The sequence below is a fragment of the Leguminivora glycinivorella genome, chromosome 27 (assembly GCF_023078275.1).
Source record: "Leguminivora glycinivorella isolate SPB_JAAS2020 chromosome 27, LegGlyc_1.1, whole genome shotgun sequence".
Classification (NCBI taxonomy): Eukaryota; Metazoa; Arthropoda; class Insecta; order Lepidoptera; family Tortricidae; genus Leguminivora; species Leguminivora glycinivorella.
In genome coordinates this window covers 1,710,523-1,737,178 of record NC_062997.1, presented here as the reverse complement: position 1 = coordinate 1,737,178, position 26,656 = coordinate 1,710,523, and the positions used below count along the sequence as shown (strand labels likewise).

The 26,656-nt window shown below is 35.4% G+C and overlaps 2 protein-coding genes and 1 long non-coding RNA gene across 4 annotated transcripts in view; 2 read left to right on the top strand and 1 right to left on the bottom strand.

Moving 5' to 3' along the window:
- The window catches only part of LOC125240377 (sphingolipid delta(4)-desaturase DES1), a 30,430-nt gene extending 4,082 nt beyond the window's left edge, over nucleotides 1-26,348 (top strand). Inside the window, exons 2-8 of one of the 2 annotated variants that reach the window (XM_048148287.1) lie at nucleotides 15,916-15,941; nucleotides 16,460-16,610; nucleotides 21,823-21,962; nucleotides 22,459-22,672; nucleotides 24,577-24,642; nucleotides 25,022-25,167; nucleotides 25,792-26,348. In XM_048148287.1, the coding sequence (XP_048004244.1) occupies nucleotides 15,916-15,941; nucleotides 16,460-16,610; nucleotides 21,823-21,962; nucleotides 22,459-22,672; nucleotides 24,577-24,642; nucleotides 25,022-25,167; nucleotides 25,792-25,932 (884 nt within the window). In that variant the 3' untranslated portion in view covers nucleotides 25,933-26,348. Of the gene's footprint in view, nucleotides 1-15,915; nucleotides 16,093-16,459; nucleotides 16,611-21,822; nucleotides 21,963-22,458; nucleotides 22,673-24,576; nucleotides 24,643-25,021; nucleotides 25,168-25,791 lie in introns of both variants that reach the window. The other variant, XM_048148286.1, reaches the window with a different exon arrangement.
- LOC125240381 lies at nucleotides 140-1,750 on the bottom strand. The gene is made up of 2 exons (XR_007178607.1): nucleotides 1,623-1,750; nucleotides 140-1,534 (listed from the first exon to the last, which is right to left on the bottom strand). It is a non-coding gene; the product is annotated as an uncharacterized LOC125240381 (long non-coding RNA).
- LOC125240380 lies at nucleotides 1,697-4,232 on the top strand. Its single transcript, XM_048148289.1, has 5 exons — nucleotides 1,697-2,082; nucleotides 2,323-2,394; nucleotides 2,487-2,591; nucleotides 2,700-2,810; nucleotides 2,994-4,232. Coding segments are annotated over exons 1-5 (675 nt in total). The 5' UTR covers nucleotides 1,697-2,080; the 3' UTR covers nucleotides 3,379-4,232.
- Nucleotides 26,349-26,656: the final 308 nt, after the last annotated feature.

Here is a 26,656-nt window from a genome sequence, read left to right as displayed (position 1 = left end):
AAAAGCGCAATCAGATTTTTAACTTAACATTTCGGATTCGTTCATTTGATTGAAACAGATGAAGTATGGTGTTCGTTGTTAAATGGTCCATTTCGAAAATGTAAGCCGTAAAGTTAAGTTAGGTATGATATTAAATAGCAAAAGCTTAACGCAACACACTCTCCGAGGTGGCCAATCTCAGATGTGGTCTCTCTCAAGCGTTTGCTCGATTGACAGTGGCGTTTACACACAACGTGTCTGATCAGCTCGTCAGCGTCGCAGAACACGAATGGACCCCCAAAGTGTGAACTCTGGTGTAGTCGCGTTTTACATGCATCGATTGAGTTTGACCCCCTCCGGGTATGGGATTCCATATCTATCGACCGCGTAAATACAGAGATCCCCAAGTCTCGAATTCAACACTACATGCCTCGGTTGGCCAAGCCAAGGAATGGTTTACGTGTTGAGGTTGTCGGTCGTCACAACCCGACATACTACACATCACCATTTTTATTTATATGAAACATTGTAAAAACTTTATAAGTGTGATGTAGACCCAGTTATGCTATTGGCTGTTTCGGATTACGTACTCCCACGTCATATCTACTACGAATTTTGTAATATATGGTTTAAAATAACGTATATAAAATATGATCTTCTTTGACACCCATAACAAAGAGTTCAGTATAAATTAAAGGCTAGCGTATGTCATATACTGCACTTTGCAAAGCAGAACTTTTCATAAAGATATAAGGTTCAAATTTTGATTATATTAAAATCATGACATACATTGAACAGTATGCGAAATTGCAATCACTCATTTAGTTGTAATTTGAGTCAGTTTACCTGGTTGCTCACTCGCTATGTTTATCTTATAAAATGATCACGATTTACATGAATTATAAATGGTTTTGATATATAATAGATCTCAGTATACATATTTCAACTATATTGTGAGTGGTAAAACTCTAAAAATAATATCGTATTTATTCTCTATGTTTTAGTATGTTAAAAATAAAACAATTAATTTATCATGAAACCATTTTATTTAAGTAATGAGATATATTACAAGCACGACGACTAACTAAAAAGTAAAGTACATTTTATAACATAAAATTTTCTAATAATTACTCACTTCACTCAACTTTTTTACAATTTTTTCTACCAGACCTTCAGTTGCATTTAATAACTCATCATAGTCATCTTGAACAACATATTGTACTGTAACCCCATTAGATTCGATATTTGATTGCTCCAAATCGGATATACTGATTTTAATCAGACGCTTTCCTTTTGTAACCTTTCTGATGACATGGGAATTTAAACCCATTTCTTTTATTTTCCTCTTTCCTTTCTTAGCGATTTTCTTCTGACTTTTTGCTGGTGTACCTGATAATGGAATTTCTAAAGATGGATTCAGGAGCAAATCCTGGTATTTCAGGTACGCATCCATGTCTTGAGAATAATTGAGCGGATCATTCGGTTTTTCACAAACTTGCGAATAAAATGGTGTGGTTTCAGTCATTTCAGCAGCGTGGTTAATAGGTTGCGAGCCCTGTAAAAAAATATCAAGTTAAATATATTTCAACACCAAATAAAAGTACTCAAAGATACCAAGAATATAATAAAAGTAAAATACATACCATTCTGATTTTGAAACTGATAATGCACCCGGCTTGAAATCTCGAACTGTTGTAATTTTAATTTGTTAAATGCTCTATTTATAACTTCGTAGTAACAAAATATAGTATAGCTATTAGCTATTATAGCTTGCACATTGAACGCGGTCTTAACGCGGCGACATTCGTTCTTGTTTCCGACAAAAGAAATATTACACTTTTGTTTTTCAATAATTAGCTGAGTTGAATATTATATTACAGTGATGATCAACCTTTGTATTATATTGGTTTCTTACTGTATTTTTGCAAATGTTGTAGTTTATGTTAGTTATAATTTGCTTTTAGGTTGTTAACTCATGACTTTACGTCAGTTTCGTTTTATTAATAAAACCCCTGGCTTATTCATTTCCTCTACTATTTTCTAACAAGTGCAAGTGTTACAGTGCGAGTTTTACGTACACGGAGAAATTCACCTTGAAACAATGTTCGTAAGTTTGTAATATTTTATTTAGCTATAAACTATTCTGAATATGGTGTTGAGTGATGTTTGTTCTCGATTAAATTTACCGATAAGTATCCTTCTAAGTAGCAGTTTTATGCGAGTTAAGTGCGTATTGGTATTAACTTTAACTTAAAATTTATAACCCTCGCTGGAGAGAGGTACAAGTACAACTGTGAAATCTCGTTCGACTGAACATAACAGAATCTTATTTTTTATTTTCAGGTCTGACTTTGAGTACCATGTAATCCAGTCTAAGAAAGACCTCGACTCTGAGGATGAATCTGGATCATTAAAGTATGTATTTTAATTAAATTTAAGATTTTATTGACTTATTATTAATTTTTGTTATTATTAATGATCTGATGGATAATCACTATGTATTGTAGGACTCAGAAGAAAACAACCAAAAGGAAAAACGCTTCTCAGATCCCGAAACGTGACGCGGGCTGGTCGCTGGACAGAAACGTCGTCGAAGAATGTGCTAGTAAAAGGTAATTAATTAAAACTGTGTTTGAAAACTTGTCTACAAATGCGAACTTTTTATTTATTTCTCTTTATTTATGAGAACTGGAAGTAATATAAAGTTTTTAATATTACAGCAAGAAGATCAAACCAAAGAAAACTGTGAAAAAGCACGCATCGTCCGTGTTAATAACTGATACGTTGCAGGACAGTGACACTGACCTTGATGAAGAAGACAAAACTAAAAGGTAATTAATTCAATTCAGTTATTTTATATGTAATACATATATTTACTTAACTAATTGTAATTAGCCTTTGAATCTAAACATTTTAAACCATAGTATTTAAATTCTTAAATGTTAAGTACTTACCTAATTAACTAATTATATTTTGTTGTATTCGATAATATAAATAAGTTTTTAATATTCCAGTACGACAACCAAGTCGAAGAAAGAGACACCTGATTGTAAGCCAGGCTGGTTTTCAAACTGGGGTGACGAAGGACATGTTGAAGCCCAGCGTCGAGCATCCGCTGCCAACTCTCTGTCGTCCGTGCTGATACGTCGCGTCCCAGGCGGCTACGTGCGTCGCACAGCTTCGTTAACCGGTGATCTTTTTATTGATCTTAAACTGTATAACGTAGTAGATATTCAAAACGTTCCATCTGAAGCCCGTTGGGAGAAAGCGCTGGTTAATTTTAAATATCGTGTGGATTCCGTTTCGGATATAGTAGATGGAATAAATAAGATTCTAAAGCGTTGTAAGGACGACTTTACAGATGAAGGAACCTTTTTCCCAGATAAAAAAAGCCAATAATCTTTAATCTTTTTTACGTCTAATTTAGTCTATTCCTATGTCAATAGGCAAAATGCCTCATAATAGCTCCATATTTTGTTCAGTGTGTGACATAAGTATTCCAAGTAAAGCCTTTTCTGCTCACTTGCGCACTAACTTGCATAAAAATAATAACTCTGTTCAATTAACTCCTGATATTGAAAAAATAAGCAGCGCTTTCCGTAGTAGAATAGCATCATACAGAGTGCGTGGACCAGAGAGTAGCCTCCATGACTCACCGGTAAAGTTTCTGTGCGCTCTTCGTAGACATATTAAACATATTCTCGAAGCGAGAAGGCTTGCTTTTGGATCTATAAAGGTTAACTTTGAACTGTTTGCTGAATTTGGTTTGCCGAAAAATGAAGCATGTGAAATTAAATCATTCGCTACGCAAAATATCATTTTACATCAGAGTTACGAATTTAAAGAAATATTTTCAACCATTTTGAACACATTGAGCACGAAAATTGATGAATTTCAAGAACGGGACAGTGGCTGGAGCTTTCTACGAAACTTATATCTCGAGATAAACATAAACAAATATAATCCTCTTAGAGCGTCTAGATTTATAGAATTACCAAAGTTAATAAAACATCGAAGAGCTTGTGTAAATATTAAAAACAATGAAAGTAGCACTATCTTCGAATGATGATAAACGAGTAATATTAAAAGACAATATTCACACACTTGCGTGGGGACATGCTTCATTTTTCTAAATATAGTTATATAGTGATATTTTAAAGGAAACTTTGAACTAATTTGTAAACACCTACTTTACTTTTTAAGTTAGCTATGCCAGTATGTATATTATTATTAAATAAACTTTAAAAAAAAAACATTAGTTTTTCTTTTTTAAACCCACCATATTTATGTACAATGTTTAAATCAACTCAGGATACTTATGTTATGATCGTATACCTGTATTATGAGTACAATATCGTATCATGAGTTGATTTAAACATTGTTTTCAGGAGTATAATTTACAGGTTAATAAAATGCGTTTTATTTAGCACATTCATTTATTCAAAGAGGAACGTGATTTTCTAAATACCATTTTTTCATACATATTACATTTTTTAATGCACAAGTTTTTTTATGGTACACACAATTAAAAATACAATCATTAATACAATATTTTTTATACAGTTCTTGTAAATTCGGTGCACCCTTTTCACTTAAATCTATAACAGTACAGTTTGAATATAATTCTTTAATCCATTTAATTTTTTCCATACCTTTAACGAATATTATCTTATCTTTAATATGATTATAAATAAGTCTTCTAAATTCTCTATAATCAACATAACCTTCGTGCCACAAAATACCTAAATGTTTTTCAATCCATTTTGTCTGCCTCTCTTCACTTTCCGTCAATTTAGAAAATCGAAAAGGGGTTTTATTAAGAAAACTTGAGTGTATTCTAGCGTGCTGTATGCAAATTCTTTGATAATAAATTCGTTTTCTTTTGTTTTAAACCCTTGAAGGTCTACAAATATATGCTGCATTACGATACTTTTTTCGTAATATTACTTAAAGGCTTATATTCAAATACACTATCATTTAAAATCAGACAGTAAGCTGCAGTGTTCTTTGGTATATCAGATTCACAATCCAATTCAACTCTCACATCTACTGAACCGGTTTTTAAGGTTTCGTTTTGACGAGAACAGTTGATAACAAATAAAGGAGCTTTATCTTTAAAATCTTTAGGGCTAAGCAACGGCGCTTGTAGACGATTATAATAAGACTGTTGAAATTTCGCATACTGTTCGTATAATATAGCAAACTTTTCACCCGAAAAACTAGCATCAAAACTTTCGTACGGAAAGTAAACTGAATTCAAGAAAACTTTAACATCTCTCAAATTACAGTGATCAAAGTGTGATATGTCTTTATTAGCTTCATTTTTTCGTCCCGTTTTCAATCCAATTATAATATAACGCGGCTTTTCAATTTGCGATGAAGTTTTGATAGACCAAGAATGTTTTGACGTCTCAGGCAAGAGCGGATATTCATACAAATCCCAAGTCCTAAATGCTATCTGAACGGCACGATCTCTTTCTAAACATTTGAGTAAATTTAATCTTTCACGATCAGACACTTTAACATGAGGCATGCGCCATACTATTTTAGATATAGTAATATTGTCTATATATTCATTCGCATTTAATTTAACACTATTCAAATTAGTATTGGATCTTAAAAGAATAAGTTCATGCTTGCAATTAATTATGATTTTGCTGTAATCCTCAGCAAACCCGAGAATCTTGTTTAAAGGTACAGACACAGAAAATGTACCTTCCGTGTTTTTTATACCATTGACATCAAATCCCCATAACTTAGACATGGATGCTTCCAGTCCATTCATAGATACAAGAGATTTCATAGTTGTTGTAACTCCTGCGTTTTTAATTTTGTCAATTTCGATTCCATTTAATTCATATCGAATATCTTGAAATAGATGAAGTATGGGGTTGTTTGTAAGAAGAACACTTTTTACCTCGGCTTTTGTTTCTCTATTGAATGCGGTTATAGTACCTTCTATGTATAAAGAACTTGCTGATGGTAGTACGTAAAGATCTTGTTGGTTTATAGGTATACGTATTTCATCGTTGAAATTGAAACTTGTGACGTACGGTTTATATGAATGATATTCAAAGCTCTCGATAGAATTATCAAAGACAAAAGGTTCTGTTAAGTTTAATATACTCATTTTAATAGGCGTAAGCTTTGGAGGAATTGCTTATTTTGTTTTGTGAGTTTTACTTTAGGTCTTCTTTTCATGATTGCAGGATGAGTACTGGTAATGTTTTTAAGAGAGACTGAAGTTTTATTGAAGTCTATCATTTTTTTCTTAAATGTAAATATAACTGAATTTCTTCACCCCGTAAATTAACTAGATTATTGTTAACGTCTAAAATTCTTATCGTTATTGTGTTTAAGCTATTTTGGGTTACAGGGAAATAAATAACGTTTTTTGGTGTTTCTATAATCCGATAACCAGGTGGCACGTTTGGTACAAACTCGTGAATTATATGACTAGGTTTTCCGTTAACGAATGAACCGCTCACTATGTCACATTCGATGCGGACTATGGTTGTTGAGAGAATGGAGACAGGATAAGGGGATTCAGTTAATATATTAGCTTGAATAGATTCTGAACCGAAGCCAAGTATATTACCGATGGAGCCTTCTTTGTCGAAATGAATATTTTCAGAGCATAAAATAGATGTTTTTAAGGTATTATTATTGCATGTTAGTGCAAAAGAGCATCCTTCAATATGTTCTTTAAGGTAATCGTCAATATCTTGAAGTTCATATGATCCTTCAGGAATTTTAATTACTTTGTTTTTACCATAATAGAACTTATTATTTCTGTCGTCTATGTTGGGTATAGAATTAAAAGTTGACATATACAATAGCCCACACTCATATTCACCATCCAGGTGAAAAGCTGGTGAATAGTTTGTTAACAGAGTGGAAGATGTTCCAGTTATAGACAAAGTGAAAGACATTGTGAGAATGATAAACTGTTTATTGTGCGATGATATTTAAACGGTTATACCAATATTGTTTTAAATACTTTAGGCATAAGTGTCCACAATTGACAGTGTTAAACTTTTGATATGTGTCATAATTATAGTAAATATCATATTTTTTTAAATACCTCTTTAATTCTAGCGGAGGTGAAAGGTCACCATAACTATTAAAATATTCACAATAATTGTTATCTTTTACGTAGGCTACCCAGTGTGTACCATTGTTTTTAAAACTGTCTAAATTAACAATTCCACATTCTACTTTTTTAGGAGTCTTTGGTAAACTGTCTCTCATATAAACTCCTCGAAAATATGGAATATCAGATGAGTGTTTTAAAATGTCAATATTTGAAAGAGCGCGCCTGGGTAACCTCTCAGTTAGTTTTTTGAAAGTTTCAAACATAATCCTTTGCCATTTTTATATGGTTTAATGTGTAAGCCTTTTCCTAATGCAATAGATTCCATCATCTTGTTATGTCGCTCCGATTCCGCTAAATTTTTTCTGGCGGCTTTGTAATCACCTACAGCTTTAGCAATTCCGGCAGCTCCTCCTGCTAATGACCCTAGCGCAGACAGACCAGCAAAAATAGGTATCAGCGGTAAGAAGCCTCCAGTTTTTGGAATTGGTATAAGACGAGGTACCCGTACCTTGGAATTGGTTTTAAAAATTTTCGTCGCAGCAATAAGTGCCCGCTCAATTATATTACTACCTTTTGTTTTTGGTTTCTTTTTTAATTCACTGCGTATCTTGGTCACAAAACGTTTAAATGGTTTTATACCCGCACCTGCCTTTATTTTAGATTTCATCACTTTGCTAACTAACCACGAAGCAATTTTTTCTCCTCTCCCTGCATCTTTCGATTTTCTTCTTTGTTTCGCCATTTCGTATAGTTCTAAATCAGCACGATTAGGGTTTGCAATCCGGATATTCGAATATCCGAATTATTCGAATATCCGCCAATATTTTTATCCGAAAATATTCGAATAATCCAAGTGAAATTATCCGGATAAACGGATAATTTCTATAAACATTATTTTTTATTTATAAGTAATATATTTAATAGATAGACGTCACTGAAACCAATTTCGATCAATTCTTAATACGGACAATGTTATTGCTAACAAGTTAACACCTATTTATCTTCAAAATCAAACTAATATTTACAAAACAAAGAAAGCATTCGTGGACAAAAAGTAAACAGAATGCCTCACCCCACGCACTCAGTTTTTATCAAATATTCGATTAATTGGATGATTTAAAAAAACAGAAAAACGTTCAAGTATTATTTTTTAATATGAAACGTTACCCCAACCTACTTTCATTACTGCTAATAGCTAACGTGAAGTTATCTGTAAAACCGTACTTAATAAGGGAGATTTATAGCTAGATTTCCTGGTCCCTTGTTTTTTTGAAATTGAAATTTAGCGCCTCACTCCGAATTTAGCTGTTATCAGTTCCATGGCAATTTAGTACGCCAGAATTCCCTCCACTTCACTTAGGCATTTTCCTTTTAACCCTTTACCGCATATTGTTCCATATTTGGCCGTTATAAATTCTACTCTACTGGCAACTGTTATAGTTCAAATTTCAACAAATATTGTATACGTCACATGCGGTAAAGGGTTAAGTCCTTAGTTACATTCATACACAAAAATCGGTCTAATTACTACTTATACTTTGAAATCTTAGTCGATCTACTGATCAGCTTGGAAACTAAAACCCATCAAATTGCTGCCGAGCAATTTGAGGCGTTTTGGATTTGAATATTTAAATAAGTTCGCCTTTGTACCTCCTCCTTCTTCATTTTTTTAAATTTTATGTCTTGTATATTTTATGTTGGTGGTACAATACTTATTTATCGCCTCTCCCCTTCCATTGGTACTTTGGTACCAGCCACTGTGCAACTAAGGTCTAAAATGATCCACACCTGGATAGGAAGTGTCTTCGACTAATTGGTCTTCTCTTTTTTTGGTTATTCTGTTTTGAACTTTACAACAAACTGCCAAAAGTAATAAAAACTGAGACCACCTTCAACACTTTCCGTCGCAAAGTAAAACAGCTACTACTTGACAAGAGTACAAGACACTTTATAGCATAAAAGAATACCTAAATAATACCTATTAATATGCCTAGCCATGTTCGTGACTTCCAATTAATTATTAGTAAATTATATATGTATATTAAATGTCTATATTAGTAAGTTATAATTCTTAGTAAATGTGAACCTAACTAAAAAAAAAAAAAAGTTATATACCTACTTGTAAGATTGTCAGCTTTTAATGCGTACCTAGTGTACCTGCCTTGACGATCTCTTTATGTGTGCATGTTTTTGTTAGTTTTTAATTAAAAATATGTATGGATTTTGAGAAATAAATAAATCTGAATCTGAACGAGTACCTATGCTCAGTTGCTCATTCCTGTTCTAAGACCCTAACCAGGACGCTTTTGTTTAGAGCCTACGAAAAGAGTTTTCAACTTTTTATATTAAGTATCCGATCCGGTCCAAGATGGCATCTGGTACGGGCGTAGGCATTTATGCAAATGACTAGTGACTACAGTGGTAGTATCAGCATGGGCAATTATGCCACTGTCTTTTAAGCCGAGACATACGCAATAATTACCTGTGTACATAAGAATATAGTTAGACAAACCCAAGGAAAGAATATCTATATACTCAGCGACAGTCAGGCGGCACTCAAAGCCTTCACATCGCCCAGAGGTGACTCTTGACTGGTATTAAACGGCATCCAAGCTCTTAACAAGCTTGGAAGGCAAAACAAGATGCAACTGGTATGGATACCGGGGCACGAAGGCTTCATTGGCAATGAAAATGCTGATGAACTTGCCAAGGCCAGGTCTGAAGACAACGTCACAAGGAACCATTAAAACGGCTATGAAGGACCATACAAAGGCTAATCGCCAAAAAGAGATGGGACACGCTGACTACACAGATTGTCGCATGTGCGGCGAAGAGGAAGAGACCGCCAGACATCTAATGTGTGAATGTCACGCCCTCGCCAGACAAAGAATGAAGAACTTTGGAGCAGGCTACCTAGTACCAAAGGACATCAGAGAGCTACCCATGAGCCTCATCATCCGATACGTGGAGATGGTCGAGAAGCTCCTGAATAGCTGAAGGATCTTAAGATCTAAGGGGGTAATTGCACAAAAGATCCCGATGGGTCGAAGTGTATCCGGAAGGGCCCCGCAGATTTAATCCGATCCGATCGAGCGAAGGACCGACTCCTATACATTCTCGAAATCATTCAAGGCGCCATCTTTGATTTTTGCCTTTGACATCCTTCCTATATCCGATATCGGAACGGATAATATGACAACGCTGTATCGCCTATAACCATCATCATATCCAATGATGTTGTCTCACGTTCCACTCTACACAAGCCATCCTCTCTACCATCCATTTCCAAGGTAAAGGTGTTGTCAGAAAAACTTCTCGTTATACCTAACACCTAACTAATCACTACTACTAACTGTCTTATATCGACAGCTCACTATCTGATTGCAAGATTCTAGTCATAGAACTAAAGATAGAGAGCTAGGTGTGTTTTAATTTCTACAGTTTGCTGATTTACGCAAAAAATAAATAAAAATGTAGGTAAATTTCGCATTATAGCGCTCATCTATCTCAGCCCTCATCAATTCCATTCCACGCTTATACGCACCTGTAACATTAATTTTGTTCCATTTAATAAATTATCCGAAATTATCCGAATTATTCGAATATTCGAATAATAAAAATTGTATTATCCGAATTATTCGAATACTAAAAATCCGTCGGATAATGCAAACTCTAAGCACGATGTCTATCAGCTAAATCCGAATAACTATCATATGCTATGTCGTGTTTCATACACGCATTATCTAGCGCATTAATTCCTTTATCGCCTCTCTGCAACCTTTTGCGCAATTTTGTTCCCGGACCACAATAGTTATAACCAGGTAAGTGTAATTCAAAGGGTAAATTATTAATAGCGCTGTTTAACAGTCCTTTCCCTTTCATATCTCGTGAGATAATAACACTATCATTAAAAGGAAATTATATAAATATCTTTAAACAACCGCACTTTTATCAATCCAACTGTTTTCGCTATTATTAAGGCCCAACCATTTAACATACAACTTTCTACCCTTTCTTTTAATAACCTTTTCTACAAGGTAAACGTTTGGATGGTTGGTTTTCAGAAGTTCTTCCTCGTAAAATGTACCGAGTATAGTGTTTTTATGCTGGTCTTGAATGTGATACGTAACAGGTTGAGTGCGATTCACGTGAGTAATAGTGAAAAGTTCTGTTGACCAATTAGGTGTGTAACCTTTGTGAAAGGCATTTTTATACTTGCTAATGCGTACACAATCTCCTATATTGAATTTGTTCGATTTATAAGACAAATTGGATAGTGATTTTTTAATATTTTTTAATACTTGCATTTCATTATCAAAATTTACATCAATAGGTTTTATTTTTGTTGTGCGATGCACAGTCTGATTATATGATTTTACTACATCGTCTAATGGCTTACCAACCCATTTATAGTTACCAACTAATGCAAAATGTTTGTAGAGCTTAGACTTAAGTGTCTTTGTCAGCCTTTCAACAATAGATGCCTTCTTAATTGAATAAGTTGAGTAATGATTAACTTTTAATAATTTTAAGTAGAAATCGAATTCTTGATTGTAGAATTCTTTTCCTAGGTCAGTTTGTAAGTTTTTAGGTCTTCGTTTAGATGTTTTTATTATTAGTTCAAATGCATCTTTGACTTCTGTTTTAGTTTTAGACTTAATAGGTGTACACCATGCATACTTTGAAAATGTGTCAATAACGGTTAAAATATATTTATATCCTCTGTTAACAGTATGAAGCTTTTGTAAATCTATCAAATCGGCTTGCCATAAATCATCAATTCCTTGTAGTACAACCGATCGTCGCTTAAAATTTCTTCGCGCTGACCTGTGGATCTCGTTCACTATTTGTTGTTTTATCATTATTATATTTTTTTAAAATATCGTCTATCTCCTTCTTCGTATAAAAGTTCAGTTTTAACTGAGTTACGAGTTGGTGAATTTGATTATTTATTGTGTTAAACAAAGAGTCTATATACTTCTTTTCGTACATGTTTTGAATGTGTTCATCAACGTACTGCTTGTTAACTGCATCATCGGAAGATAATGGTTTAACAACCCCTTTTAATCTTATAGTTTTTAGATCAAAATTTCCTGCTTCTGTTCGAAGCAAAGCCTTGTACTTGAGCTCAGAGATTTCATCAGTACGCAAACGTTTATGAACATGGTGACCGAATTTGTCTATATTCATTTTTTACTTGAAAGTCAAACTTCAACTGATGGGAAAGGTAAGAGTATATACATTTATATATTATTTATTAAGCCTGCTTCACGTAATTCTTCAATTATGGATATTATCTCGTTATCTAACCCTGTATTTCCAGCGTCACGCGATGCTATAAGCAGTTTTAATCTGTCAACTAATTCGTTTGGATCATCCCAATATACATATGAAATATCTCTTTTTACTTTTTTCATTGATGGTAAACCTTTACCGGATATATATTCTTCACTTACTGTGCGCTGTTTGGATAATTTGAAAAGAGGTTTTATAAGGTTTAAATATTTCATACCCTTGTTGCTTTTTATGGGTTTCTTTGGATCAAAGTCGCGTCTATGTGCATTCGTTTTCATTAACAATGTTTTATATAATCGTTTATCATCTTCAGTTACTAGTTTTAAGTCAGGTACTTTCTTAAACAACAAATCATGTAAGCCTTGTGTTAAAAAATAACTTTCTCCACCTATCACGAGTTTATCATCATTAACAGAAATTGGGTAAGATCCAAGCATTAGCTTTCCACGCTCATTTCGTACACCAAATGGAATGTTCATGATAAAATATTGTTTCTGCCAAGCGGGATCATCGCGAGGAGAAGGAAACGAGTCTGACGTTCTAAATGAAATATTATTTGTTGTATCAGAATCACTTTGGTTCACACTTTCTTGAGATGAAGAATCACTATCATTTAATTCATTTTCACTATAATTTGGTTCAGATTCAAATGACTTTCTCAACAAAGTTTTATTATCCAAACTTTCTTTCATCCCATCTTCTGAAGGACTATATTTCAATGTTTTTACTGGCTTGTTCCATTTAAACCTATCGTTATCAAAATCTGAGTCACTAATGATTAGATTGTTATCATTACTACTATGTTTTTTTACCATTTCACCAAGTGGGTCTGTGATTGGTTTTAACATTGCTTCCAACATCATATTATCGTTTGATTTAACATCACGAATGCGTTTAACTTTTTTCTTACTGCTTCAGCAGATTTGAGTACTTTTTGTTTAAACAATTTTTCTTCATTAATTTTATGTTCCATGTCTGAACTAGATGGTTTCATTTTAAGCAATAAGTGTTTAATGTAATACTATGCTTTATATATCAAGTCAATCTAGAATTATAAATGTATCAAATCCTTTTCTATAACAGCCTGAATTTCTATTACAATCTTTATTTATGACTAAGTAATCAAACGGGATCTTCCATACTTGTGCACACATTTCACGAAATTGAGACCATGACATATCACTTCCTACATGTTCATCATAAACATGCTTTAAATTAATATCATCCTGTTTAAAAAGAATAATTAAGTTAGCATTATCTCTTATTAATTGTTTAGGTATTTTACTATACGTCTGATTTAGATAAAAGCTATCTATATTTTTATGCCTTCCCATTGCAAAGTAATCTCGTATATTATTTTGATTTTCACACGCAACATCATCAAATATTATAATGGAATTCATGTTTGCTGTATGAGGACTTAAGATTTCATCATTTGCGTTATATTTTTGAAATGATACTGAAGGAACTAGCTTTAAAACTTGCTTTAGAAATTGATACATTGGTTGAAATAAGGTTTTAGAATATACATAAACATTTTGAAAGCGTAGACCATGTTCATGTAGCAGCAAACCGACAATTAAATTTGTTTTTCCACAGTTCGATGGGCCACATATTATACAGCGAATGGTGTCGGGTAAAAGCGAGCCATGTCGAAAATAACGTTTATTGGACAAAGAACAAACAGCATCCAACTGCAATTTCTGAGACTGTTTTACGAACTTCATTTTGTCAATAGGCACGTGCAACTAACTTGAAAGGTGTTTTATCATTAACGGAGTTTTATAAACTTTTGTCTATATATTCGTCATGAGCGTTTTAAATCATCAGAAAACCTATTGAGAGTTTCAAATCATGAGAAAGCCGATTAGGAGTTTTAAATCATCTGAAAACCTATTGAGAGTTTTAAATCACCAATAAACCTGAGTACGAGTCCTAAATATGAAGTGATATTGGGAGTTTTCAAATCTTTGATTTGAAACTCCCAATAATCACCTACTTATATCATTTTAAAAGACCTTTCCATTGATACCCCACACGGGTATGTACATCGAAAAAAAAATTTTCATCCCTCAGTTACATGTATGGGGGGCCCCACCCCCAATTCTTTTTTTTACTATTTAGTGTCATAATTTTGTAGCGGTTCATACAACACATATTCCCATCAAATTTCATCACTGTAGTACTTATAGTTTCCGAGTAAATCGGCTGTGACAGACGGACAGACGGACAGACGGACAGACGGACATGACGAAACTATAAGGGTTCCGTTTTTGCCATTTTGGCTACGGAACCCTAAAAATAGTGCGTGGAATCCCTCCGGTATTTAAAAAAAATCGAGTTGGCAACACTGAGCGTTAAACGTTCAACGCTGTCAGTTAGCGTTAAACGTTGCCAGTTATTATAAGTCGCATTTGAATTAGTTTCACTTAAAAAAAAACTCCGATTTTCGGTTCGCCGACAAAAGATTCGCTGAAGGCTTCTTTAATAATCGGCAAAAAAATTCTCGGACAATCATTAGGTAGCCATAACTTATAGTAAAAACATACCACTAAATGGAGTAAGAGTTCTATTTTTAACTGATCTTTTAAAAGTATCCACATTTATATGTGTTTGCTTCATGGCATTTATAAAATTTAAACTTATTGAAAAATATTATATATTAATATACATGTTTTTAAATTAAAGAAAAATTAAAAACATACACCCGGCAGGACTCGAACCTGCGGCCTTCTGTATTGCCGGTCCGACCGGAAAAATATTACATGTAAAATTAATGTAATAACTTAACTGACCCAAAGGTCAGCCCCCTCATACTATATATCACTTCCGTGACTTCCCAACTGTGTTTATGTTATGTTGAATTTTATTAAGAACTAGCTTTTGCCTGCGGCGTCGCTCGCGTTAGAAAGAGACAAAAAGTAGCCTATGTCACTCTCCATCCCTTCAACTATATCCACTTAAAAAAATCACGTCGATTCGTCGCTCCATTTTGCCGTGAAGACAAACAAACCGTGATATTAGTATGGAGTCATACAGAGTTGTCGTACTGTGTTGTTGCTTTATTGTGTCTTAACTAGCAGAGTTGTTCATTAGCGGGACTAGTGTAAAATGGCGCCAAATACACATAACGTGGGAGTAGCACCTCGTAAATAAGGAATATCTTACTTATCCATATATTCGCTGGGTTTTTATTTTAACACAAAATTTATAATTGAAAAAACCCCCGACCGCGACATAGTAGACCGATTTTAATGAAACATGGCTAAGAACACTACCGACTAACTCAGCTTTCAAACAAAAAAAAAACGAAATCGAAATCTGTTCATCCGTTCGGGAGCTACGATGCCACCGACAGACACACACACACAGACAGACAGACACGTTAAACTTATAACACCCGTCGTTTTTGCGTCGGGGATTAAAAAAGTAACGAACCATGACCATAAATAATATAGATTCTTAAGGCAGGTTCACACACTATGAATAAAGCTAGTTATACAATATTCGAATATGTACAATTACTATTTTTCATTCCTTTCCAGAGAAATACCCAGAAATCAAGCAGCTTTTCGGCTACGACCCAAACTTCAAATGGGTGGTGACCGGCATGGTGCTCTTGCAGCTTGTGACGCTGCCCTTCATCCAGCACCTCAGCTGGCCGACGCTCATAGTGCTGGCCTACTGCTTTGGGGGAGTCATCAACCACTCACTCATGCTGGGTAGGTATTTCAATTTAGAATTTTCCACTTAATTTTTTCAATTTAAATTTTCAAGTTCAAATTTCAATTTTCAATTTCAATTTCAAATTTCACTTTCAATTTTCAATTTTAATTCTCAATATTCAACATCAATTTCGTTTTAATTTCTATTTTCAATTTTAAACTGAAATTTCAATTTTCATTTTCAATTTTTATTTTCAATTGCAATATTCAATTGAACCGGTTACCATTTGCACCGTGAGGCTGTCAAAAACGCTGCAAACTTAGCGTGGTATGACTCTGTCAGTCTTATTAGTATACGGTAAAAATCCCTTGGTAGAATGGGTACATTGTATCAGAATGGTGTTAGTCCTGCGTGTAACAGCTGTTCGGCTACGACCCAAACTTCAAATGGGTGGTGACAGGAATGGTGGTCGTGCAGCTTGTGACGCTGCCCTTCATCCAACAGCTCAGCTGGCCGGCGCTCATAGTGCTGGCCTACTGCTTCGGAGGAGTCATCAACCACTCACTCATGCTGGGTAGGTATTTCAATTTAGAATTTTCCATTCAAATTTTCAATTTAGAATTTTCCATTCAAATTTTCAATTACAATTTTCAATTTCAATTTTCACTTTCAATTTCAAATTTTAATTTCAATTTTCAATGATAGTTCTCAATTTTCAACATCAATTTCGTTTTAATTTCTATTTTCAATTTTAAAGTTAAATTTTCATTTTCATTTTCAATTTTTATTTTCAATTGCAATATTCAATTTTGGTCGGCGCGGGTGTCAAAATCGCTGCAAACTTAGCTTGGTTTGACTTTGTTATTAGTATACGGTAAAAATCCCTCCGTAGAATGGGTACATTGTATCGGAATGGTGTTAGTCCAGCGTGTAACAGCTGTTCGGCTCCGAGCCCAACTTCAAATGGGTGGTGACAGGAATGGTGGTCGTGCAGATTTCAATTTTCAATTTCAATTTTAACTTTCAATTTCAAATTTTAATTTCAATTTTCAATGACAGTTCTCAATTTTCAACATCAATTTCATTTTAATTTCTATTTTCAATTTTAATCTTAAATTTTAATTTTTTTTTTCAATTTTTATTTTCAATTGCAATATTCAATTTTGGTCGGCGCGGGTGTCAAATTCGTTGCAAACTTAGCTTGGTTTGACTTTGTTTTATATAGTAAAAATACGGTAGAATGGGTGTCGGAAACTCGGAATGGTGTTAACTGTTAGTTAGTCCAGCGTGTAACAACTGTTCTTTGTAGAATTTTCCATTTACATTTTCAATTTAATTTTTTTAATTTCAAATTTGCCAACTGGTGCCAATAAACAGTGTTTCAAATTATTTTGCAATTGGAATTCATTTTTGCCTCCGGATCCACTTTGAAGTTTTCATATATATTTTTTAGTTCATTTTGTGTGGTGTGCGGAGTATATCTATGTATTGTCTTCTAATTAAACATTTTGCTATAAAGATATACCATTATTGGTATTTGTAATAGCATGCTAAAATAAATGAACAAAAAAACTTCAAAGATTTAAACCTCTTTTTACACCTTACTCCATACAAAACACATAAACTTCAACTGAAATCCGGAGGCAAAAAATTAAACAAAAATTTCAAAAAAAATTGTAGACTCATTAAATAAAAAAAGTAAAAACGACCCACCCTAGTATACATATTTTATGTCACTGTGATCGTATTCACATTTCTCTTGCTAACTGTACCATTTTCCCCAGTGGTAATTGTCACATCAAAATATCAAATATTTATTTCGCTTTAAAATGTGGTACAGGAGATGTTCAAATATATTTTAGTCACACACATTCCACCAGAAACTCGTAAACATTATTGTTATGAAAATGAAAATGAAGGTGAAGGTGAACTGATTAAAAGTGCAAGTTGATATGATACATCGCACTGAGGTTGTGGTCATTTAATACTTAAACCGCATCAACAGGTGGAAAAGAGATAGGCTACTGCTCAATTAGTTGGTTGAGGTTGACCACAGAGTCGACTGATATTCAGGCGATCAGTGGAATGTAGGGAAAATACATGAGCATTTATTAACCCCCGACGCAAAAACGAAGGGGTGTTATAAGTTTGACGTGTCTGTCTGTCTGTCTGTGTGTGTGTCTGTCTTTGGCATCGTAGCTCTCGAACGGATGAACCGATTTTGATTTAGTTTTTTTTTGTCTGAAAGCTGAGTTAGTCGGAGTCGGGAGTGTTCTTAGCCATGTTTCATGAAAATCGGTCCACTAGGTCGCGGTCGGGGGTTTTTTCAAAATTTTAATTTTGTGGTCTTTTTATAAGTAGGTATTTGTAAGTATAAGTGAAACTGGTTAGGCATATTTCATCACTTGCAAGTCTTGCCCGGTATACATACCGAACATGTTCAAATCCTTGATAAGAAATTGTATCGAACACTTACTGTAAGAGCTATTTAGATACGGCTGGTACTTCGAAATAACTATGATGTGTTATCAGATCTCTAGATAATTCTGCAACAGTTAACTTTATAATCAACTGCATAAATATCTACATTTAGTGCATAATCTAAGTAAGATTTAGAAATTAAAAAATTGGTAACATTTTATTGTCCCGTCCCGTTTTTAACCCCCGACGCAAAAACGACGGGTGTTATTAGTTTGACGTGTCTGTCTGTCTTGTCTGTTTGTCTGTCTGTCTGTCTGTTTGACTTTGTTTGAAAGTGAGTTAGTCTGGAGTGTTCGTAGCCATGTTTCATGAAAATCGGCCCACTATGTTGCGGTCGGGGGTTTTTTCATAATTTTAATTTTGTGGTTAGGTTATCTTACATACAGGTGTATTAGAGCATCTACGTATTCCGAGCTGGAGGGCCCTAGTGTTCCGAGGTGCCTTCAGCGGAGTAGGCTGCATGACCAGCTTCTAGAGATGGGTCCGCAAGGTGTTTAACAATCATGTTCCCGAGACCCCGCCCCAGGCGAGCGTCGGAACACCCCAGGGGGCTTCATCCGTGGGAGTCGGGCTCACTTGGCTAGTCCGGACCAGTGGGATCTATAACGGATTCCCCCTAGAGTTGTGCCTGCTCGTTCACTGAAAAGGTCGCTCCCAACTAGTACGATCTCCGAAGTGTACTAGTTCGTTTTTTAGGACATTTAGTACAGTAGTACACCTAGAGAGCAAGAGACAAATTGTTCATATGGCGTACAGTAACGCTCGTTCGTACTAGCCGAGAGCTGATCGGCCGTTTTCGCGCGCTCTCGGTCCGAGTCAGTCTGTTTTAGTTCGATTGCGGTCGCATCACACGGATCGCTTTGCTGTCATTGTCACTCGGCTCTTCGCTCCTTTCGCTCCCATTCTGTTGCGCGTGTGTGAGTGTACTAAATGTACTAGAGAGCAGAATCATTTGGGAGTAGTTCGGTCTAGTACAGTGCAGGGAATCGTGTCTTTTGTACTATTAGTACATGTCCTACACAAGCCTAATTCCCCCTGGGTCATCAAAAAAAGGAGCATCTACCAAATGCCTTTTATTTTGGCACCCTTAGATTTTCCAACAACTCATGGCATGAAGTAAATTGGCCTTGTACTAATTAAGAAGTTGATGTTTAGACGGTTTCCAGCTTGCTAGGAACTAATTTCAGGAAACGGTTGTCTCTTTATAAACACTTATTTTAGTGTTAAATGCATATTATATGTATTACTTAAATTGAATGCGTCGCATATGTCTATTCGAATCGCATCACGTATACCTGTTAGATAAGACTCCACATGTTGCATTTATACCTATACACGTAGTGGTGATTCATAATAGTTTATCAAAGATTATTTTGAAGAGGATGATACACGTGCGAAAGCTCACGTGAACGAACGGTGATGGTGTGTTAGGATTATTCCAACACATTTGATATTTGTGAAGATTAAACACAATTTTATTATAAAGCCGAATTAACTTTTTCATCGACTCAAATCTGTCTGTAGTTTCACCCTTCTATAATGGAATACTTTTCACTTTATAATGTACTAGCTTTTGCCCGCGGCTTCGCTCGCGTTAGAAAGAGACAAAAAGTAGCCTATGTCACTCTCTATCCCTTCAACTATCTCCATTTAAAAAATCTCGTCAATTCGTTTCTCCGTTTTGCCGTGAAAGACGGACAAACAAACAGACACACACACTTTCCCATTTATAATATTAAGTATGGATGGATGTTAAAACATTCGGGTCGACCGTTGAACGAGGCAAGAATCAACCCGATACCGCGTGATTTCTTTTTTAACCCCCGACGCAAAAACGACGGGGTGTTATAAGTTTGACGTGTCTGTCTTTCTGTCTTGTCTGTCTGTGGCGTCGTATTCCCGAACGGATGATCCGATTTAGATTTAGTTGTTTTTTTGTTTGAAAGCTGAATTAGTCGAGTGTTCTTAGCCATGTTTCATGAAAATCGGTTCACTATGTCGGAATTTTTTCATAATTTTAATTTTGTGGTTAATGTACACTATTATTTTAAAACTATTTTTAAATTAACGATGTCTATTTATAATAAACCTTATTTACAATAGTTATTTGTTATACAAGGGGGCAAAGTTGTATTTTAACGCCGAGTGTGGAATTGAAAAACGAGCAAGTGAAAGGATTCTATAGTTGAACCACGAGCGAAGCGAGTGGTTCGAGAATAGAATCCTGAACTTGCGAGTTTTTTAACACACGAGAAGTAAAATACATTTGCACCCGAGTGTAACACAAAACTTTTCCCCTCACTATAGCGAGGAAACTACAACGCAAACAATGCGTTTATCACTGCTTTCAGTAATTCCACAGGTGGTAAATCATCTTTATTTTATTACTAGATTCACCTACTTTTATCAGTTTTAAAGCAGTTAATTTGACTTTATTCAAGGTCAAATTACTTTACCCACTAGTGGATAAAATGCGTTTTTACCCGCTGGTATTGAAGGACAAAACACGTGTTTCCGAGCTAGTGAGGGGAAAAATTCTTTATCCAAACATAGTTAGGCATTTAACCATATTATCATATACCTACTGATAAAAGATTACATTATCTTTATTATATTGGTCATTACTCATTAGGTATATTGTTATATTTCTACGAATAACATATACATTACGATACAAGTGCGTAAAAGTGGAAGTTCGAAACGAGTGGCGATAAATTAAAATTCAATTCAATTCAAAATATCTTTATTCCTGTAGGCCTAGTTACAAGCTCTTATGAATAGTTCATTACATATATATTATGATCTTAATCTAACCTAATTATCAGAGCAATTTATTGTTGTAATTATTGTTCATAATAATATTGAGTCTATAATATACAAAAGGCGACCGGAGGGACGCTCTACAATAGAAAGGACGGCCTAGGCAACATGTCAATCGTTTATGCTCCCTAACGTCGCGTGTATAGTCAAATCACATAGTTACATCGTATTAAAAAATAAAATAAATAATAAGATGGCAACCTGTCACTGCAATGTCACAATTTCGTTTTCTGTCAACTTCTTATTAGCCAGGCCCCGTAGCCGAATGGCATTTCTGCGAAAACGAAATGCAGTCTGCCTCTGTCGCGCGTCGCGCCAATACGCAAGAGCGATAGATATAGATTGCATTTCTGCGGCGTTTCGCGTCGCTGAAATGCCATTCGGCTAAGAGTGGCAGTGCCACTGAAATTTGTGTAGTTACATGTGCTCTGCCTACCCCTTTATGGCCTATGTTATCATTTTAATTCTACCTTTTCTTGTTACAGCCATCCATGAAATCGCACACAACTTAGCCTTCGGCCACGCTCGGCCCATGGCCAACAGACTATTCGGGTTCTTCGCAAATCTGCCCGTCGGGGTTCCCGCGTCTATCAGTTTTAAGAAGTACCACTTGGAACATCACAGAGTAAGTCATTGAACCTAGCCCCAAACTAAGCAAAGCTTGTACTATGGGTGCTAGGCGGCGATATCATCATCCTCCTTGCGTTATCCCGGCATTTGCCGCGGCCCATGGGAGTCTGGGGTTCGCTGTGACAACTAATCCCAAGATTTGGCGTAGGCACTAGTTTTACGAAAGCGACTGCCATCTGACCTTCCAACCCAAAGGGTAACTAGGCCTTATTGGAATTAGTCCGGTTTCCTTACGATGTTTTCCTTCACCGAAAAGCGACTGCTGGCAAATATCAAATGACATTTCGCACATACATAGAAAACATCCATGACTCAGGAACAAATATCTGTGCTCATCACATAAATAAATGCCCTTACTGGGATTCGAACCCGCGTCCGCGGCTTAGCAGGCAGGGTCACTACCAACCACGCCATGCCGGTCGTATGCTTATTCGGTAATCCTTTCTTTCCCAACGTCTTCAGTGATGTAACTATGTTCCATTATTTTCCAGTACCAAGGCATAGAAACAATAGACACAGACCTGCCAACCCTTGTTGAAGCTAAACTCTTCAACACGACCTTCGGCAAGTTCATCTGGCTGATCCTCCAGCCGTTGTTCTACATGGTGCGCCCCCTGGTGGTGCGCCCGAAGCCGCCAGAACCTTTGGAGCTGGTTAACGTTATTATACAGCTGTTCTTTGACGCTTGCGTGGTGCAACTGTTTGGTGAGTCTTAGTCTTGTTTTGCCTTTCATAATAGGCGAGACGACTAAAAAAAAACTAATTAGTCCTAGTAACTAATCAGTTAGATTGTAAAAGAATTTTAGACACATATTTTTTATTTTTTCCCGTAAACGAAAAATGACGACGGTACAGTGCGTTGAAGTTTCGCGTGACGTCACGCCTAGGTACAATTTTTACTTAGAAGTGACGTCACAAGCCCCCACTCCAGAACTGTGATGCTCTATATCTTTGTATTTCTTTTTCATTAATTAGAAAAAAAAAACGAAAAATATGTGTTCAGTATTTTTGGACGATCTAACTGACGAACTAAACAGAATGCCAATTTTATTATGCAGTCGTCACCCCTATTGTAGCTACCATGAGTTAAAAATACGTCTATTACGAAAACGTCATGATAAATCGCAAACCATGTATGAAGAAAGTGCAGAGCCGCTAAACGGCTACTTTGTATTATCTTTAGGTTTAAAAAAAATGTAAACAAAATCTACCTTCAAAAATATCCTTAAAACAGACTTTAGTAAATAAAAATTAGTAATTTTAAATTGAAATTGGAAATTGACATGAAAATTGAAGTGAAAATCGATATTGAAAATTGAATATTGAAATTGTAAATCAAATGTACTACTTTCAAATTTAATTTTAAATTTTCATGTTTCAATCTAAATTTCAAAGTTCAATTTTAATTTTATTTTCAATTTCCCATTTCAAATTTTAAATTCAATTTGCAATCTCATATTTCAATTTCAATTTTGAACTTTTATTTTCAATTTTCAATTTCAATTTCTAATTTTAATTTTCCTACCTCGCAAAGCTAAATTGTGGAATGAATTGTCGCCTGCGGTATTTCCGGACCGATACGATCTTACGACCTTCAGGAAAAGAGTGTATACCCATCTTATAGGCCGGCAACGCATCTCCAACACTTCTGGTGTTTCGGGTGTCCATGGGCGGCAGTGATCGCTTACCATCAGGCGATCTGTCTGCTCGTTTGCCTCCTATCTCTTAAAAAAAAGTGAATAAAAGCACAATATAATAAAGAGTACTATCGTACAGTATGGCCACTTCCGCTCCCCGCTGAAAGTGCTGCCCACCCGCTCTCGGTCACCTCACAGTTACCGCCTGTCAAAAACGCGAACAGTCTACCTGTCATATCTCACTCATACAAGAATGGTACGCGTTCACCTACACGAGCTTAGACTGTGTGCTAGGAACGCGCCTCATTCATATATTTGTTCGCCAGTGTCTGAAATGTGGTGAAAGGGCCGAAATAGCCGATTATCCTCTAAAGAAAAACGCGACTTATTTAAAAAAACCGGCCAAGAGCGTGTCGGGCCACGCTCAGTGTAGGGTTCCGTAGTTTTCCGTATTTTTCTCAAAACTACTGAACCTATCTTGAAATAAATTTTCCAAGAAAGTCTTTATAAAGCTCTACTTTTGTGATTTTTTTCATATTTTTAAACATATGGTTCAAAAGTTAGAGGGGGACACACACTTTGTTTTCCTTTAGCAGCGATTATTTCCGATAATATTAATATGATACAAAAAAAATATAGTAAACCCGTATTCATTTTTAAATACCTATCCAACAATATATCACACGTTAGGGTTGGAATGAAAAAAAAAATCAGTCCCCACTTTACATGTAGGGGGTACCCTAACAAAACATTTTTTCCCACTTTTTATTTTACCACTTTGTCGGCGTGATTGATATACATATTGGTACCAAATTTCAGCTTTCTAGTGCTAACGGTTACTGAGATTATCCGCGGACGGACGGACGGACAGTCAGACAGACATGGCGAAACTATAAGGGTTCCTAGTTGACTGCGGAACCCTAGAAATTGGCGAGCACGGAAAATTGATATAATATTTTTGTATTATTGCAGGTTGGAAAGCTCTATGGTATCTTATCATCGGATCCCTGTTAGCGATGGGTGTTCATCCAGTGGCAGGTACGCCATTTATATATTTTTCCCCTCACTAGCTCGGAAACACGTGTTTTGTCCTTTAATACCAGCGGGTAAAAACGCATTTTATCCACTAGTGGGTAAAGTAATTTGACCTTGAATAAAGTCAAATTAACTGCTTTAAAATTGATAAAATTACAGGTGAATCTAGTAATAAAGATGATTTACCACCTTTCTAACTACTGGAAGCGGTGATAAATGCATTTTTTGCGTTGTAGTTACCTCGCTAAAGTGAGGGGAAAAGTTTTGTGTTCAACTATAGAATCCTTTCACTTGCTCGTTTTTCAATTCCACACTCGGCGTTAAAATACAACTTTGCCCCCTTGTGTAACAAATAACTATTATTTACCCATTCTCCTTTCAGGACACTTCGTGTCAGAGCACTACATGTTCAAGAAAGGGTTCGAAACGTACTCCTACTACGGTGCGTTGAATTTCATCACTTTCAACGTGGGATACCATATGGAGCATCACGACTTCCCGGCGGTACCCGGCAGTAGGCTACCTGAGGTCAGTAGGTACAGTCAACCAATTTGAATCCTAGGCCACTGTAGAACCTTTGCACAGTAAACGTCAATGTGACTTCTTATGGCAAATAGAACATGGTTTAAATGAGACAGGGTTCTAGAGTGGCCTAGGATTCAAATTGGTTGACCGTACCACAAATTATCCATACTAATATTATTAATGGGAAAGTGTGTGTGCCTGTTTGTTTGTCCGTCTTTCTCGGCAAAACGGAGCGACGATTTGACGTGATTTTTTTAAGTGGAGATAGTTGAAGGGGTGGAGAGTGACATAGGCTACTTTTTGTCTCTTTCTAACGCGAGCGAAGCCTAAAAATCTAGTTAAAATTCTATCTAACCACTATACAAAATTTAAATTTTGTGAAAGCCTCCGACATAGTGGACCGATTTTCATCAAACAAGACTTAGAACACTTCCGACTAATTCAGCTTTCAGACAAAAAAAAAACTAAATCTAAATCGGTTCATCTGTTTGGGAGCTACGATGCCATAGAGAGATACACGCACACAGACTGACAGATAAACAAACAGACAGACACATCAGACTTATAACACCCCATAGTTTCGGGGGTTAAAAATAACTCAAGTCGCTAACGCTTCAATGATTCCAGGTAAAACGGATCGCCGGAGAGTTCTACGATGACCTACCCCAACACCACAGTTGGACGTCAGTCCTGTACGATTTCGTGATGGATCCAGACATCGGGCCCTATGCGAGGATCAAGCGCAAGGAGAAAGGCTTGGAGAGCTAAAGCTCTTTTATATTGAGCCCGGCTCTTTCTGAGCGCAGCTCTTTTTAGACTGAGCGCAGCTCTTTTATACTGAGCCCAGCTCTTTTGCACATAATTTAGCTCTTGGCTTACCAGTGAGATTTTTTTTCAAGTAATTTCAGAAGCCCTGAAAGATACATTACACTATTTGAATGATGATGTTAGGCAATCTATTATTACTTTATTAGAAGTCGGACCAAGCTTAAAATTCGCCATTTTATTTTACAAGTGTAAAATATGTCATCAATAATGTCAATTTTATAAATGAAATCAAGTTTCTTTAAATTATTAAACCGATAAGAGCTGATGGTCTTGTTTAACCAAATATGTAGTTTTAACACAACTGATAGTTTTTGGAAATTAAAATTACTTGTGTAAATATAATCAACAGTACAAGATGTACTTTGATTTGGTAAAATTAAAATATATTGAATATTTCCAGTGATTTGTAAGTTCTGAAATATGTACATATTACTTTTTTATGACTTTCAAATGTATATCGTTAATTACGTATATTTTTTATACCAGTAGTACCTACTTATACCAATGATTTTGCATTTTAAATAGTAAAAAATTAAAAGTTCTTTATAACTTTCTATACATTTCTATTTCTGCTTACCATCAGATGGACCGTATGCTTGTTTGCCACAGACGTAGTATAAAAAATACATCAGCAAAAATAAATTAATATTTTATTATAAAATTA